At 35.5% G+C, this 18,385-nt stretch overlaps 1 protein-coding gene across 1 annotated transcript in view; it reads right to left on the bottom strand.

The window, feature by feature from the left end:
• The window catches only part of ATR (ATR checkpoint kinase), a 102,658-nt gene that overhangs the window by 25,767 nt on the left and 58,506 nt on the right, over positions 1 to 18,385 (bottom strand). The window contains exons 29-36 of the mRNA XM_082655559.1: positions 16,725 to 16,889; positions 15,569 to 15,660; positions 12,674 to 12,765; positions 12,260 to 12,437; positions 10,897 to 11,076; positions 10,294 to 10,453; positions 7,933 to 8,112; positions 3,529 to 3,671 (exon numbers count right to left, since the gene is read on the bottom strand). Of these exons, the coding sequence (XP_082511685.1) occupies positions 3,529 to 3,671; positions 7,933 to 8,112; positions 10,294 to 10,453; positions 10,897 to 11,076; positions 12,260 to 12,437; positions 12,674 to 12,765; positions 15,569 to 15,660; positions 16,725 to 16,889 (1,190 nt within the window). The remainder of the gene's footprint in view (positions 1 to 3,528; positions 3,672 to 7,932; positions 8,113 to 10,293; positions 10,454 to 10,896; positions 11,077 to 12,259; positions 12,438 to 12,673; positions 12,766 to 15,568; positions 15,661 to 16,724; positions 16,890 to 18,385) is intronic.

Genomic DNA, 18,385 nt, shown 5'->3' with positions numbered 1-18,385 from the left:
TCAGTACACCCACCTTTAGATGTACCAATGTGTGGATTCTCCGGTGTGCTGGTGTGTTGAGCGGAAGTACCCTTGTTGTACTGTGGATGTTTTACTGGTTGTAGATTGATGGGGTGAGACAAAGGTAGCTTTTCACTCTGCCATAATGCTGACATCACTCCAATCACAAAATGTATTTCTTAAACAATAAAACTTGAAAGTTGAAATTGCTCCTTGATTCATGGGCTGCAGAATGGATGCTGTGTTAGCAGGCATGAAAACAACATTAATCTCACCATACATCTCTATCAGAGTTCTTGGGTGACCAAGTGCATTGTCAATGAGCACTGACATTTTGAAAGGAATTTTTGTTTCTGAGCAGTAGGTCTCAACCGTGGGCTTAAAATATGTAGTAAAACATGTTGTAAACAGATGTGGTGTCATCCAGGCTTTGTGGTTCCATTTACAGAGCACGGGCAAAATAGACTTAGCATAAATCTTAGGGCTCTAGGATTTTCAGAGTAGTAAGTCACTAGCTGCATTAGGCCCTAATAAGAGTCAGCCTGTCCTTTGAAGCTTTGAAGCCAGGCATTGACTTCTCCTCTAGCTATGAAAGATGGCATCTTCTTCCAATATAAGGCTGTTTTGTCTACATCGAAATTCTGTTGTTTAGTGTAGCCACCATTAATGATCTTAGCTAGATCTTCTGGATAATGTGCTGCAGCTTCTACATCAGCATTTGTTGCTTCACCTTGCACTTTTCTGTTATGGAGACGGTTTCTTTCCCTAAACCTCATGAACCAATGTCTGCTAGCTTCAGACTTTTTTCCTGCAGCTTTCTCACCTCTTTCAGCCTTCTTAGAATTGAGGCAAGTTAGGGCCTTGCTCTGGATTAGGCTTTGGAAATATGGTGTCCAATTTGATCTCTGTAAACTACTAAAATTTTCTCCATATCAGCAATAAAGCTGTTTCACTTTGTTATTATTCATGTGTTAACTGGAGTAGCACTTTTTTTTTTTTTTTTTTTTTTTTTTGTGGTACGCGGGCCTCTCGCTGCTGTGGTCTCTCCCGTTGCGGAGCACAGGCTCTGGATGCGCAGGCTCAGTGGCCATGGCTCACGGGCCCAGCTGCTCCGCGGCACGTGGGATCCTCCTGGACCGGGGCACGAACCCGCGTCCCCTGCATCAGCAGGCAGACTCTCAACCACTGCGCCACCAGGGAAGCCCTGGAGTAGCACTTTTAATTTCCTTCAAGAACTTTTCCTTTGCATTCACAACTTGGCTAACTCTTTGGCACAAGAGGCCTAGCTTTTTGCCTGTCTCAGCTTTTGACATGGCTTCCTCACTAAGCTTAATCATCTCTAGCTTCTGATTTAAAGTGAGAGATGTGTGACTCTTCCTTTCAACACTTCCTTTGAACACTTAGAGACCATTGTAGGGTTATTGATTGGCTTAACTTCAATGTTGTTGTCTCAGGGAATAGGGAGGCCCAAGGAGAAGAAAAGAGATGGTGGAATGGCCAGTTGGTGGAGCAGTCAGAACACACACAGCATTTATGGAATAAGTTCGCTGTCTTGTATGGGTGCAGTTCATGGTGCCCCAGAACAATTACAATAGTTAACATCAAAGATCACTGACCACAGATCACCATAACAAACACAATAATAATGAAAAAGTTTGAAATATTGCAAGAATTACCAAAATGTGAGTATACAGAGACCTGAAGTGAATAAATGCTGTTGGAAAAATGGAACTGATAGACTTGTTCAACACAGGGTTGCCACAAAACTTCAATTTGTAAAAAACACAGTATCTGTGAAGCTCAATAAAATGAGATATGCCTGTAATGTCCTCTCTTTCTTGAATTTAATTACCTTTTAAATCCTACCTTCTTCACAAGGCCTACCAAACTTCTCTGGCAATGCAGTGCAAAGAGATACTTTTGATATCATGAAGCCAGTGGTTTGAGTTTTGACTTCAGATTTGCCCCAAATCCATGACTCCTGGACTTGTTTGGTTCATTTTTGGTATCTTGCTAGTATCAAAAAGATATTTCTAATATTTGTACCACTTATTTTGATATTTGATCACATTCTACTATGTACCATTATTTAAATATTTTGTGTGCTAAGGTTTCTCTACCCAATCGGACTGTAGCTCCTTGAGGGCAAACACTAATGCTTAATTAGCAATAACACAGTAATTCAATGACTCAGAGGAAAAGCATCGATAGCTGAGCTTATTTACTCCTTTAAGCATCCATATGTTTTATTTTAACTACTATGGATAAAATATATTCTAAAATAGTCTTACTTTCTTAAACTGTACTTTTAAAAATCTCACACTATACCTAATAGTTTTATGCATATCAAGGACTCCAAATAACTCGTTTTAGAAGAAATGTATTAAATAAATTCTGTATACCAATGCATATGATATATGTCAAGACTAAAGAGCAAATGAGAGGTATTATTCATTTTAGAAAAGAAAAATGAATTTAATAACTGTCCTCTGCTTATGCTTCCATTTCAAAATGCCAATATGCCAGGAATTCTTCCTCAATAACAAGTCATTAATAATCAATAAAAAGTTAAATTAGGTTTGGATTTTATAAAACTTGAATTCCAGGGAGTTCCCTGGTGGCCTACAGGTTAGGATTCTGGACTTTCACTGCCGTGGCCCAGGTTCAATCCCTGGTTGGGGAATTGAGATCCCACAAGCCATATGGCATGGCCAACAAACAAACAACAAAAAAACAAACAAGCAAACAAAAATTGAATTCCATTTTGGGAAGAAAGGCTTGGCCAAATCTTGCAACCCTAACACTGCTGATGAACAAAAATACATTGCTTTGATTCCTGAAAATATTGAACTGAGAAGTCAAAATACCTGATAATAGGCAACTTTAAATAAATTTATTAGTATGAAGTAAGTTATTCATCAGTAAAGCAATGGTCCACGAGTATGACAAGAAAATGAGTGGAACGTTATTATTACTTCTTAGGAATTAATAATTTGTGATAATATAAACAGTAGGCATGAGACAATACACTATTTGACTATAATACACTAATATACGAAATTAAATTACATTTCACCTGTTACCTAGTTTAAGCGATAAGCTCTTTCTACAAGTCTAATGTCAAAACCATTTTTATATATACTACTTCTTAGAGAATGGGCTGGAAGGAAACATTCCACAGGCAATTAAATAAAACCATTAAATGTACTAGATTTAGGGCCTTCTGGAATTCTAGGGAAGGGGACTCAGAGGATGAGGGTCCAGAATGGGAAGGACACTTAATTTTCATTGTATATTCTTGGTACTACTGAATTTTAAAAAAACATGCATATATTACTTATTCCATTAAAATAGTTGTTATTTAAAGGGAAGGAAAAAATTGTACAAAGAAAAAATTTATATCTTATCTAAGGTGATAATCATAAAGCAGAAAACATCCTACATATGCTAAGATCTGTGATAATAGTTCAACATCAACAGAGTCACCTTGATATATTTAATCAGCAAACATGCAGTTCTCACTCTCACCTTCCAAAGTGAAGGACTATATACCGAATGAGATCACCCTGCTTTTCCATTTTGTTGTCTGTGACCATGGGCATCAATTTGTCATAGTACTTGGCAAGGTAGAAATGCCCATCCTCCCACTCTGGCAGGAACAAGGTCACATCCTGTAAAAGATAACAGAGAATATCCACTTAATAAAACCCCCCACTATGTTGGAAAGTAAAGTATAAATAGATAATTAGGGATCAAAAGTATGAGACCGACATCTAGGCAGAGCAAAGTCAAAGGCAGACTGACTGGTGTAAATAAGGAATAGCTACTTTCTTACAAAGGTTTTCTCAGGATAGCTGGTGGGTTCTGGTGGGTTGCCTGCTGATCAACATGTCATGCTAATTTGCTATATAGGGAAAAACACTCCACTTACATTGCCACTTTATATGATACATCAAAATAATTTTCAGATGGATTAAGGTATTTCATGTATGTGTGTACAGGTATATTTTTATTGTTTTAAAAAAAAACCTCAGAGAAAGAAGAATACCAAATCTCTGAAGAGGACAGGACTTTAAAGGCATTCAAATATGGTTTAAAAAAGAAATCACATATCATTTTTCTCTAAGATCTACAAGTTATTGCCCTCTCTCTCAACTCCTTCATAATCAGGCTTTTGAAAAGAATTCTCCAACTCACTGTCATTCCTCAAACTATTTCTTTTTGGTTCAGTAGACACCACTCCACTAAAGTAGCAACTTAAACAGACATACTTTCCAATTCTGATCTCACGTGAGTGACCTCTCTTCAGCATGTTTCTGTTGTCCATGCCATTTCTTCTTTGAATCACTTTCTTCCTTTTGCTTCTGTGAGGCCACAATGTTCCAAGTTTTCTCCTACCTTTCTGGCCACTCCTACTCAGTCGCCTTTGTCATTTCCTCTCCCTTTCCCTTATATTTGTATATTGTGTGTGGTTTATTAATTTTTAACTATATTACTTGAAATGTGATGGAAAATACATAGAACAGCTGAGTAAAAAAAAATTTTTAAATAAAGCTCGACTCTTAATTCAAGCAAATTTGAGAACACAGTTTAGACCAGGAACCTTAAAATGAGATCGTAAGTTTCCTCCAAATCTAATCCTAAAACCTTACAGATACAAACTTGCTTGTGGATAGAGGACAGAATGACATGATTAGATATATGGAACAGATGCTGGATTCATGTACCTAAAACGGGCCACAGGGACGAGGCTCCCAGTGTGCTTTTCCCATCTAGTCAAAGGAGAAGCAAACGGAATGAAGGAAAATGCTAATTAAGATTGCTTCTAAAAAGATATTTTCAATCTGGTTTCATCATCTTTCTGTCTCCCTTCCTTTGCTTTCTTCCTCCCTCCCTCTCTCCTTCCTTCCTGGTTTAAGTTAAAATTTTATTTTAGAAAATAAAATCTACATACAGAAAGATAAATCTTATATGCAAAGCTTGCTCAATTATCACAAAGTGATCACACTTATATAAGAACTCCAGAAACACGAGCCTCCTCCTTCACCCTCCCAAACACTACTCCCTTTGTTCTCCTCCCAAATAACCACTACTACAGATTAAATATTTGTGTGTTGTCCCCCCTCCCCCCTCACCCAATTCATATGTTGAAGCCTAATACCCAATGTGATGGTATGTGGAGGTGGGGCCTTTGGGAGGTGATTAGGTCATAAGTGTGGAACCCTCATGAATAAGATTAGTGCCCTTATAAAAGAGGCCCCAGGGCCCTCCCTTGCCTCTTCTGCCATGTGAGGTCATAAGGAGAAGATGGCTGTCTATGTAAGCAGGGCCTCACCAGACTGAATCTGCTAGCACCTTAATTCTGGACTTCTCAGCCTCCAGAACTGTTTGAAATAAATGTTGCTTAAGCCACCCAGTATATGGTATGTTTGTTATAGCAGTGCATATGGACTAAAAACAACCACTATCTCCATTTCTGATACAAGAATTTTGTTTTGCTCATTTCTGAACTTTATATAAATGGAATCATACTACATGTATGATTTTTTCATATGACTTTTTTCCTTCAACATTAAGTTTGGGAGAACCATTCAAGTTGTTGGATGTAACTTTGGTTTGTTGGTTTTCATTGGTATACATACAGTATTCCATTATAGGGATATGTTATAATTCGTTTATCCATTCTATAATTGATTGACATTTCTACTTCCAGTTTAAAATCTACAAATAACGTTGGTATAAACATTTTTGTACATGTTCCATGGAGACGTGTTCAGCATTGATAAAGTGGCTGTCACAGTATTATCACCTTTAGGAGAAAACACCAAACTGTTTTCCAAAATGATTGTAATAACTTATACTTCCAGCAGCACTGTATGAGCGTCTAAATGCTCTATAGCCTTGCTAACACTTGAAAATATCAATCTTTTAAATTTTAACCATTCTTGTAGGTATATAGTGTTAGCTCATAATACTTTTCTTTAAACTGAACGGCAGTTGATTTATAATATTGTATTAGTTTCATCATAATACTTTTTAAATTTGCATCTATTCCTGTCTACTACAGTGAAGATATTTTCTTTTTTGGGGTCATTTATATATATCCTTCTGTTAAGTCTTCTATTCAATTTTAAAATTGAGTTGTCTGTATTTTTCTTATTGACTTTTAAGAGTTCTTATTATATTCTGGATATAAGCCTCACCATTTATGTATTGCAAATATCTTGTAATCTATTGCTTACCTTTACATTCTTTTAAAAAATATTTATTAATAAATATATATTTTTATTTTTTAAGTAAAAAATAAAAGCTGATGTACAATATCATGTTAGTTTCAGGTGTACTACATAATGATTTGACATTTGCATACACTATAAAATGATCACCATGATAAGTCTAGTAACCACCTGTCCCCATACTAAGTTATTACAATATTATTGACCGTATTCTTTATGCTGTATGTCTCCATGACTTATTTATTAAATAATTGAAAGTTTATACCTCTTAATCCTCTTCATCTATTCCCCCCTACCCACCTCCCGTCCTTCTTGCCTTTACATTCTCAATGGTATCTTTTGATGAACAGAAATTCATAATTTTAAGTTAGTCAAATTTATTAATCGTTTCTTTTATAGTTATTGTTTTTGATCTGTTTAAGATGTCCTGAGCTACCTCTAGGTTTGAAGATACTCTCCTATATTCTATTTTGGGACCTTTATTATTTTGCCTTTCACATTTAGATCTACAATCTACCTGAAGTTTATTTTTGTTTATGTTGTAAAGAAGGGATCAAGTTTGATTTCTCCTCCCATAAGCTATCCAAATAACACAACAATGTTTACGGAAAAGATCAGTCTCTCAACTCTACAATACCACCTAGAATCTGTTTCTGGGTTCTCTCTTCTGTTCTATTGGTTATTTGCCTAGCCTTACATGAACACAACATCATCTTAATTTCTATACCTTTATAATAAGTCTTGAAACACATCCTGCTTATCCTCAGTTTGCCCCTCTAAAATACACTTGTCACTCCACTCTTTTCTGCTCTATAATCCAAAAGATTGACATTGTTGATTTCTATCAGTGGGCCTATTTGCCTTCTGGAAATTGTTCTTCATATAGTTCCCCCATGATTGTTCTTTCCTTAGCAGCTGTTTCCAGCTGGGCCTCATAGAGTTTTGAGTTATGCATGTGTATCGTGGTATTCAGTCAAAGACTCAGTGGTGATTCTAATGCAGATCTAGAACTTTTTGTCTAACTCCTTTTTCCAGGTTAGTCTGCTTCACAATTCTAGCCATCCACTCTTATTTTATTATTTTGTATCTTCTATATTCCATGTTTCTAATTTTTTTTCAGTTCCTTTTCTAACTTCTTGAGATGGATTCTTAGCTTATTAATTTTGAGCCTTTATTTTCTTCTAACATATGTAAATAATATTTCAAATTCCCTGTAAGAATGGCTTTAGCTGAATCCAAGTTTTGCCATGTCATATTTTTATTATCATTCAGTTCAAAGTATTTTTCAATTTCCATTGCAATTTTTTCTTTGACCCCATGGGTTACTGAGAAGTATCTCTTTTCTAACACCATCTATGTAAGGCTTAATACGTAGTAAGGAAGGTATATACTGTGTTTGTTAAAAATTTTCAGGCCAGACTGTGGTTAACTTTGGGAAGGAGGATGAAAGGGTGAGTTCTAGAGCATTAAGAACATTCTACTTCTTGATATGGGTGGCGGTTTCATGACTATATTTATTTTGTGATAATTCCTCCAACTATACTTATGTTATATATTCACTAAAAAGTCAAAAAAGCTTCCTGGCTATTTTTATACATGTGCTCTTCCCATATGGACCTTAAAGTAATTTTATCTATTCTCAAAAACAACAAAAAAAGTGAGTTTCTAACTGAAATTGCATTATACATTCACTTACCTTATATTTTTTCATAACTGCATTGCTTTCAAAGTTAGCTGTTTCTTCCATAAAACGGCCCACTAGTAGCATAGCTCGTCCATGGATTAACATGTTCTTACTTTCAGTTGGGGTTTTATTTTCAGGAAAACATAACTCAACACCCTTCTGAAGAACAATTAGTGCCTGGTGAACATCACCCTGAAAGAAAAAAGGCAACAACAAGCCTTTTAATTTAAGAACATATTTCCATTTTCTGAAAAGCAAATAAAACTGTTAGAATTTAAAGTTCATAAGGTATTTTATGTATAAATCTATTCGTAATTTCATGTTCATCTCTCATTTTCCTCCTATGAAAGTAAAATCCTAAACAGGAATCATTGCTTCATTTCATATAGAACTCCTGTATTCATTCATTCACTTGTTTTTTACAGTCAGTCAAAGTGCAGGGAACTGAAGATATATGTAGATGATTAGGGATAAACAAACATAAATATGTCAAAATCTCTAGCTTAAAAAAGTTCACAGTATGGGCTTCCCTGGTGGCGCAGTGGTTAGAGTCCATCTGCCGATGCAGTGGACGCAGGTTCGTGCCCCGGTCCGGGAGGATCCCACATGCCGCAGAGCGGCTGGGCCCGTGAGCCATGGCCGCTGAGCCTGTGCGTCCGGAGCCTGTGCTCCGCAATGGGAGAGGCCACAACAGTGAGAGGCCCGCGTACCGAAAAAAAAAAAAAAGTTCATAGTCAAGTGAGGGAATAAACTATAAAACAACAACACAATGTGCTAAGTGTTATTAACAAGAATATACATGCATATTATGTAGGAAAGAGAAGACAGTCTGCTAAATCTACCTGAAGATATAGGAAAATGGAGTTGAGCAGTGGTCAGGCAAAGTAATCACATGAGGAAAATCTAAATTAGGTCTTAAAAAATGAGTAGAAATTTTCCTGGCAAAGAATTCAGTGAAGGACACTCTTGGTAGAAGAGTGTCTCAATTTTAGTTGAGAAAAAGGCAAGTAGTCTGGTTTTAGCTGAAGATTAAAGGGTTTGTGAGATAAAGGGTTTGTGAAGACTAAAGGGTTTGTGAATACTAAAGGGTTTGTGACAACTGAACCTGAAGAGGTAGGCTGAGACTCGATGAGAAAGGGCCTTGTGTACTTTCTAAAGTTCTGACTTAATCCTAAAGCCATGAAGAATACTTTGAAGGATTTTAACTGGGGGAGTGACATGATTCAGTGTACATTTTAGAAAGATGACAGACTGCAGTAATGAACACCAAGAAATGGTGAGACCTCAAAAAAAACTTAATATTGCCAGAGGGTGTAAATGCTAAGGGCATGAAGGAAAGCAGCAAAGATAAATAAGAGGGAGAGGATTCAAAAGATATTTCTAAGGTCAGTTCAGTCTCCAACTTGATGTGGAAAGTGAGGGAGAGGAAGAAGTTCAAGATGATGCCCAGATTACTGTCATAAATGAGAGGATGTGACAGAGTCCTACTCAGAAAAATAAGGAATATGGGAGGAGAAACAGGCAGTGAATTTTACATGATGAATTGCATTTTGAGCATACTGAATTTAAGGTATTACAATACATACATGTTCTAGCACTAGTTCTGAAAATGACCTGACTAATGCAGGCTGAATTATTACTTTCACCTCCCATCCAGGAAACATCTCCTCCCCTGTCCTTTCTTAGCCACCATAAAAGTTGGTTTAATCACAGATGGCACCAACTATAGTTGCTAACCATCAATTTCAGAACATGCTATGCCTACTACTAATTCTAGACTGGTGGCAAGCATGAGGAGATATGAAAGTAAGAGTCCTTTAAATCTGCGGCATGAGCTTTTCAAGGAGTTTGTATATTTTAAAGCCCCCTTCTTATAACTGTAGCTTTAATCTGAGGATTGCTGAGGACGTTTGTTCTGAAGCTAAGCCCTTTCTGACAGGCTAGATTAGAAGTGGATCTTTACAGCAACAGTGGCAAGTCTACACAAAACTAATTATCTGCCAAGAATGTAATAAGGACAGTGTTATGTTCACCTAAACATTTCTTGAGTGCACTCATGTATATATATATATACACACACACATATATATACACACATATATATATGGTAAAAACAAAGTAAAAATTGGTCATTTCCCTCAAGAAAAAAATGGAAGACAGATGAAAACAGAGAGAACTGCACTTTCAGTCTTGAAATGGGAAAATATTTGGGGACTTCAGGATAGAAGGAAGTTTCTTCCAGATGATAGTAGATAAATGATGCAGAAAGGTGACAGAAAAAGAAGGTTCTGAATTTAGATTAGGGATCTAATCTCTGTCATGCCTTTGTACCTATGATGGAAGTACGTACAATGACGTCCCCTTGGCCATTACCTTGGACCACAGCCACTTTGCCCTTTCCACATACAGTTCAGCAAGTCGTGATTCTCCAGCATTAAGGAGAGCATTGTAGGCTGTCTGGTGGTGACCAGCCTTTCGAGCTACTCTGGCACTCTGTAGCCAGCATTCTCCAACCATGTCTTTGTAATCTGGTCTAAAGGAATGTGACAAAATGGGGGGGGGGAAGAGCATTTTTAAGTATATTCAACAGCTTAATTAAAATATCTCTTCCTAACATGGAACCTTCTCAATATATCTTTTCAAAGGAATCAAAGAATATTTATTTGTTAAAAAACTAATTTTAATTTTCTTAGAGTTCTCCATTGTTATCAATTACAAGCCTATGAAGACCTTACTATTGACTTATATCTGTACCTCCCCCAGATACGTTTTCAACATTAAAAAAATGATATATTGCACATAAAAGTAATTTTTAAGTTCTAGGCTCATTTTAACTATATAGTGTAGACTTGACAACTGACAATAGAAAAATACAGATTCAGAGAGAAAATTAGGAAAGATAAATACTCCCAAGTAATATGCAAATATAATACTGAATTCACAATAACTGACATGCAAAAAAAAAGTGTGTAAAACCTTTTGTTGAGGCTTAATAAAGCTCTCCGGAGAGCCAGTATGGGCTCCTTTGCTCTGTAGGAATTCTGGGTCATTTCTAGTCGAGCCACCCAATTTAGTGAATCTTCTTGAGTACTGTCACCTGGAGACTGGTGAAAAAGTGGTTTGACGCTATGCTCCAACTCACACAACATGTGCAATCTGAAGACACATAGAGCCTATGTTAATATGTTATAATAGTCAGCCATATTAATCTGACATATAAAGCATGTACTTTAAATTAACCATAAAGAATATGAAATGTGCAGTTTTCTTTGGAAGAACTTTAACCAATATATATTCTTGGTATATAAACAGTAACATTTAAAACTTTTCAAATTGGGTATAAACACTAATTTACGTTGATTTGAATAGTTAGTGCTTTGCTATGATCCCTAGACCCCTCTAATTAAATTGGAGAAGGGTATATAAAACTAAATTCAAATGTATGAAAGCCAGACTTTACCACCTGTATAAAGATAAAAGAAAATATAAATCAATGTAAATATTTGTATATATTGCTGGTGCTATTGTAAGAGGACCTGGCATAGTAGATGCCAGTAAAAAATTGTGAAATGAATGCAATTTTAATTTTTTTTTTCCTAAGGCTGATGGAAACATTTGTGATACATTCAAATTAACTTTTTCCCATGTCTATAACCCAGTGTTCAAGCATGCAGTTGAGTAGCTACATAATTGAATTAATCCCAGTGGTCCAATCTCTGGATTCATTAAGCTGTTACCAAAGGGGCTGATACAAAATATTATTTAAAAAATAGCGTATTTTTCTTTTTAATTTACTGTTGTTCAATTACAGCATATGTTTTATTCTTTTCTTCAGGTAAATTAACAGACCTAAAATGTTTTCCATCATTTTCTTCCTTACCTCTAAAAATTAATATTACTTGTGAGTAATATTAATATTACTTGTGAGTAATGTAGTACCTACATTTGAGGGGGGAGTGGGAAATGTCAACTGCATTTCTCAAAGAGAAAAAGGAAAGGGAACCAACAAGTACTGAGCACCAATGTGCCAGGCAGAGTAGACGTCTAGTTATTTAGGTTATATAGAAAATAAACTATGACATCACAACAAGACAAATGTAAGATATTTTTGCTATTTTTTAGAAGTCTCATATTTGCCTTTCTAATTAAAAGGATGTATGTTAGGACATTTTTAAAAAACTATAGATAGGGTGATTGTGAGGTAAAAAAATGAAAAGAGCTATTTTGTGAGCTCTGCGTAACACCAAACACACTATCACTTATTTAGCGAGCACAAAATTCCAAGCCTGTCATATGACACCTACAGACCAGGAATATAAAAATGGAAACCTCAAAATACCTCACAATATATTCATATCCTCGTTGGTAAGAGCCTCTTTCAAAGCTTGCAGCTGAAAGAGGCACAATTTGTTCTGCTCTCACTAGTTTCAATGTGTCATAAAAAGCTGTGATATCTTTTTTTTTAGCTGATAATAATAACTGTCCCAGTCTGACACTCCATGTTGTAGATTTCCCATCTGAAAAACAAATGAAGAGTCAAGGCATGCCATGATAGCTGGATTCCAGAACAAGCTTTATTTCATTTGATAAAATGGTCAACAGAAATCCGGAACAGATAGTTTCATTCCACTTTGAACTTAAACAAGGCAATCATAAAACAAGCTGAGAGATTAATTACGAATGTTGCTTAGCTACTTAAGTCTAAATATTTATGGCATATTAAAACTGCTTATATTTTAAGAAGTAATTTTACCTGCTGCCAAATAGTTTTCTACCAAATCCCACTGTGACAATTTCCAAGCTGCTTCCACTCTGTAAGTGTTTAATTCATCTGTCCATTCAGACCTGTTAAAAGAAATACGTATCACTTAAACATTTATTTAAAGTGGCATTTAGAGATTTTTTCATTGGTTTAGATACTCTATTTATTGTAGTTATTTGTTGCTCTATTCATTGTATTTGTATGGTATTGTATTTTGTATGTAGGTACAAAATAATTATCTCTATCCAAAACAATCCCCCAAATTTTAATGTTTCCAGTCCCCCAAAACATTTTTTTCAATAATTGCTTCTGATACAGCCATTTAAAAATGCCATTTTTTGGGACAAATTTGTCATATATTAGAGCAGAATTAATGCCTGGATAATTACAAAGAGCAGTTGTAAAATGAGTTGCATGCTTAACTTGAACAAAGAGCAGGGAGAAAAAAGAGCCAACTGAACATACATGCATTCAGAGGTAAGCAACTCTAATAACTTGGTATTTTGAATTAAATTTAAGACAAAAAACATAGAAGCTGGTGGCCTGGATAATTACAAAGAGCAGTTGTAAAATGAGTTGCATGCTTAACTTGAACAAAGAGCAAGGAGAAAAAAGAGCCAACTGAACATACATGCATTCAGAGGTAAGCAATTCTAATAACTTGGTATTTTGAATTAAATTTAAGACAAAAAACATAGAAGCTGGTGGGGTAGGTTGAGTACTGGGGTACATAGGACACTCAATAATAAAGGCATAACAATGTTACAAATTATGTGTCAATAGTATGACAAAGGATACAAAATTAGCTACCTAAAATACATAACTATTCTTAAATTATTTTCAGTTACTTTAAAATTGGGGTTTTTAAAAGCAGCATTATATAGGTAATTATTTTTTCTAAGTATCCTACTTATGTGACACTAAGATGGCTAGTGATGTTTAGATCATGACTGTATAGAAGAAGCTATACTTCCCCATGTTTCTTCTTTATTAAATCATATCATTTGAATACCTGCTATATACTAGACCCTCAGCTAGGTACATTTTTCTATTTAATTACCTAATAATAACAAAGGTACACATACTATAAATAAGGTAACAGACTCAGGGAGGCTGGGATCAATGCCCTTAAAAGCCCTCCTTGTTCTTTCTGTAGTAAAAACACATAAAGAAAACATAACAAATGAGTCAATTAATTTTTATTAAAAAAAACTAAAGTAGTAGCATAAATATCGAATATTCTCTAATGTCTAAGTACCACCAAGAACAATTTAGAACAAAGCTAAAAGAAATACAATAGAAATATAATTTTCAAAAGTCCAACTTTGAATAACTTCACTAGCTTATCACTCGATGCCAAAGTATCAAAATTTTAGGATACAAATCTGAGTAGAGGCACAGGGATATCGGCTCGGTGCTTTGTGACCGCCTGGAGGGGTGGGATAGGGAGGGTGGGAGGGAGGGAGACGCAAGAGGGAAGAGATATGGGAACATATGTATATGTATAACTGATTCATTTTGTTATAAAGCAGAAACTAACACACCATTGTAAAGCAATTATACCCCAATAAAGATATTAAAAAAAAAAAAATCTGAGTAGAATTAGCAGGAGTTGCTCTCCAGAGGGGATATATCACACCAAGAAGTACCAAATGGCAATGAGGATCAGGCTGTGAGAACTTACTTCCATAAAAGTATTAAAAAAATGATTGTGTAGGTTAAGCACAGTCAATAATTTTGGAGAAATATTTGTTTAAATGCAAATATTCTCCCCAAAGAAAACTCATCCCCTCAATGACCATTTGCTTCAAGGATACAGTATCCTTCATTGCATATTGAAACTTGCCTTTCCACAAATCGAACGATCAGGAGGCTCTATGTATCACAGATCCAAAGAGAAGACTGTGCAGTGTGCATCATAAGAAAACATGACACCTCAGCTTGAGCCAAAACAAACTTTCCCAAATTTCTGCAACCCCTTTATTCACAAGGTCTCTCAATTAATCTGGAGAAACATATCTAAAACATATAACAAATCTTTCCTTGCTTCTGTAAAGCTTCTTTCATCATTTCATAAATCCACTAACCATCCAACTAACATTGAGCTTCTCTACTGCCAGACACTGTAGAACAGTGGTCTTTAAAATCACAGTTTGGAATTTATAGAAATTATAGAGCTGTTTTCAGCATGAACTAACTAAAAACAGTGGCCTGTGCTCTTTGGCAAACTCAGATCCCATCACTTTTGACCAGATCTCACTGTTCAGAAAAGTCAACTGGGGTCTGGTAAATACATTAAGGAGTAAGGCTTTTTCAAGAGCACAACCAACCTTCCTAGTAATTCTCTAAACTAGAAGAACCATGCATGTCTTAATCTCTGCCACATGTAAGTACTTTTTTGGGGGGTATCGTTTGGTTTGCTATAAGAAACCCATTTTCTTTAGGAAAGGAAGGCTACTTTCATTTTTACTAGTCTTTTAGGAGAAAATCAACCCACACATTCTAGAGTGGTATTCCTTAGTTCAGTCACAAAGTTTCCCTCTCCCCAGCACAGAAAATAACTGGTGCTGATAATGTAGGCAGAGGTTAGATATCTTCTGGGAATACTAATATGAGCTTCACCAATAGTAGGTGAAGTCTTGCAGGTTCCTGTCATAAAGCAAATTTAATTCAAGGATGACTCTTTGCATAGAAGATAAGCTGTTAAGTGCTAGATTGACTTAAGAGACAGCAGGAAAAATTATTTTTTGGTGTTTATCTCCAATACCATGAAAACAAAAAAGATTTCATTACTTTAGTAAACATTACTTCAACCCAATTAATTAATTAAAAATTTCCCATTCCAAACCAACAACAAAAGAAAATCATTCTTTTAAAAAACATTACCTGTTAGCATGCACTCCATTCACCTGAGTGATTACAGTAGACAGCTGACCAAGACCTAACATGGACTTCACTACGCCATGATAGTGAATGATCTGGAAATTTAAAAGTATTTAAAATAGCAACTGTTACTTCAAATACATCTTAGGAACCAAAAAGTGTTTAACTGATATTCATTAAAGAATGCTATTTACCTCACTGAGTCTACCTTTCTTAGTTTAACAACTGACTTGCTTGGCTGTATGGCAGAGCCCTCTACCGATGTCCTAAACACATCTGAATTTTTTTTTTTTTAATGGAGATAACCTATAAAAAACCTCAGATTGCATTTATTATCTTTTCCAGATATGGTCTGATTTTTGGTTCAGATCAAATATAAAAGTAACAAGTACTCCTTAATACTTTGTTTAAAGATTATTTGTCATATTATTTCTCACGTAAAAATTAAAATTCAAACGTCACAATATTACTAATATCGATTTTGGGCTTCAGTAACTGAAAAGTTAAATAGGATTGTGAAATATTCTTTAAAATTGAAAACAAGCCTGTGAAAAATAAAGGCCCTACACACTGAACTTCTGAGAAAATGAACATGTCAATTATGACAGAAAGGAATACCCCGAGATTAGAGAGGATCTAAGTCAAGATTATAAATCAATGATTCTAAACCCCTTTCCTGTTCCAACATACATGAGATATGCAACGTCCCCCCATTAGCAACTGTAGCCCAGTGATTCTAAGGGACCATTTCAGAGATTCCCAGATGGTGATAGGGGGCATGTGTAATCTGAAAAAGTTTCTTAGGCTGTAGAGAATCACTATTATTATTAAAAATTGATGCAAGTCTTATACTTTTAATAGCAAACTAAAATTATATCAATTTTAGAGTAATGGAACATAGAGTTTAATGTAAGTATACTTCACAGTAAATCTCATTTATTTGGGAGATTTGTAAGGTCACAGAAATTTGGTATTGGAAGGGATCTCTGAGATCCTCTAGCATGTCTCTAATTTTATCAATCAGGAAACTCAAGTTCAGAGACGGTTAAATATTTTCCAGACACACTGTGACCCTGGTAGAGACAGTATTGAAATTAAGGTTTCCAAAGTTCCTAGTTCAGAGTTCTTTTTGTTACAAGGCCTTTCATTTATCTCTTACCTGGTCTGGTTCTAACTGAATAGCCCTGTCATAACAAGCAGTGGCATCCCTCAGTAAGCCGATGCTTTCATGTTCAAGGATCTGTTCTTTTAGAGATGGTTCTGCCTTTCGAATTGCGCTTACTCCAGCCACTCCATCTGGTTCATGCATAGCAGCATACAATTTCTTTGTTCAATCATTAAAAAACAATCAAGGGAGGAAAAAAACACAACTGGAAATAAAACTATAAAGCCACCAGTTTATGTAAAAAAAATATATAAGAATTTTTTTCTCAAAGCAACAATATGTATTTGTTTCAAGATAGATTCACAGTGAAACTGCAAACTTATTTCCAGGCATTCTGTTCCACTTAAATATACTCATATTCCGCTTAAATACAAATCTATACTAGTAACTGTTATTGATAATGAGAGCTGTAAAGAACCTCAAAGTCCTGAACTCTTTTAAAAATCCAATATATAATAAATTCTGTTGAGTATAGCTTATAAGTATTTTATTGCATTTTAAAACTTAAAAACATTTTAAACAGCATTTTAATATATTCATATTGAGATGCTTTCAAGAAACACAAGAGACTAAATCTGGGTTCAAAGGAGATGTTCAGGCTGAAGATAAAAATTTGGGAGCAATTAGCACAAAGATGGCAGGGGAAAGGATGAAATGATTTAGGAAATGAATAGAGGGAGAGAAGAAAAGAGGACTGGGGAAGGACATCAGAGTACCTGTATATTTATAGACAAGGAAGAACTAACAAATGAAACTGAGAGGAGAAGCCAGAGTAGTTTGAAGAAACCTGGAGAATGTGGTATCCCAGAAGCTATGAGAGAAAAGAAAATACCTTAATAAAGAAGTGGTCAAATGATGCCATGAGATTAAGAAAATGAGGACTGGGAAGCATTTATTGGATTTGGTAACATGGAGGCCACCAATTTTCTTAGCAAGAGTAGAGTCAGTGCAATGGAGAAAGAACTCTTATTGGAATGGGCAAAGAGTAAATGGGAAGTAAAGAAGGAATACAGAGAAGATGGGCAATTCTTTTAAAAACTGACTGTGAAAGGAAACAGAAAGATGGGAAGTATCTGAAGAAGATACTGTAAGATCAAGGGAATTATAAAAAATTAAGATATTTTACAGGCGACACCAGAGCATGTCTATATGCTCTATGTACTCTGGTTGAGAAAGAAAAATTAATGATGTTGGAGAAAGCAGGAATATCTGAAGGATTGAAATCAAGAACAAAAGTAGAAGAACTGAATTTTGGCAGGAAGGGATCCTTCCTTAGGAACAAGAGAAGGGAAGAAAGAGAATATGGTACAGTAGCCAATGTATTTTCGGATTTGGTAGACATCTGGCTTCTACTTTCCTAATGAACAATGAAGCAAGATCATCTCAACAGAGTAAGTAAGGTGGAAGCAGAGAAATGAAGAGAAGGTAAGAAACAGTCATCTTGAAGAGTGCGAAAGTAGTCTTTACTAGAGAAACATAGAATGACTGAAGGCACTGTTAAAGAGTCCCACTGATGTTTGAGACTATGAGTTGAAAGGAAAACCAGTTAAAAATCCATTGTGTGATTTTTCTCCAGTGATGTTCAGCTGCTTACATGCAGACACTGGGAAAGCAGATGGGTGAGTTTATCCAGCACTGGAGTCTTACAAAGTGAA

This window comes from Grampus griseus (assembly GCF_964374135.1).
Source record: "Grampus griseus genome assembly, chromosome: 5".
NCBI classification, from domain to species: Eukaryota; Metazoa; Chordata; class Mammalia; order Artiodactyla; family Delphinidae; genus Grampus; species Grampus griseus.
The sequence above is the reverse complement of the archived record's forward strand: the minus strand, read 5'-3'. Positions and strand labels throughout refer to the sequence as shown.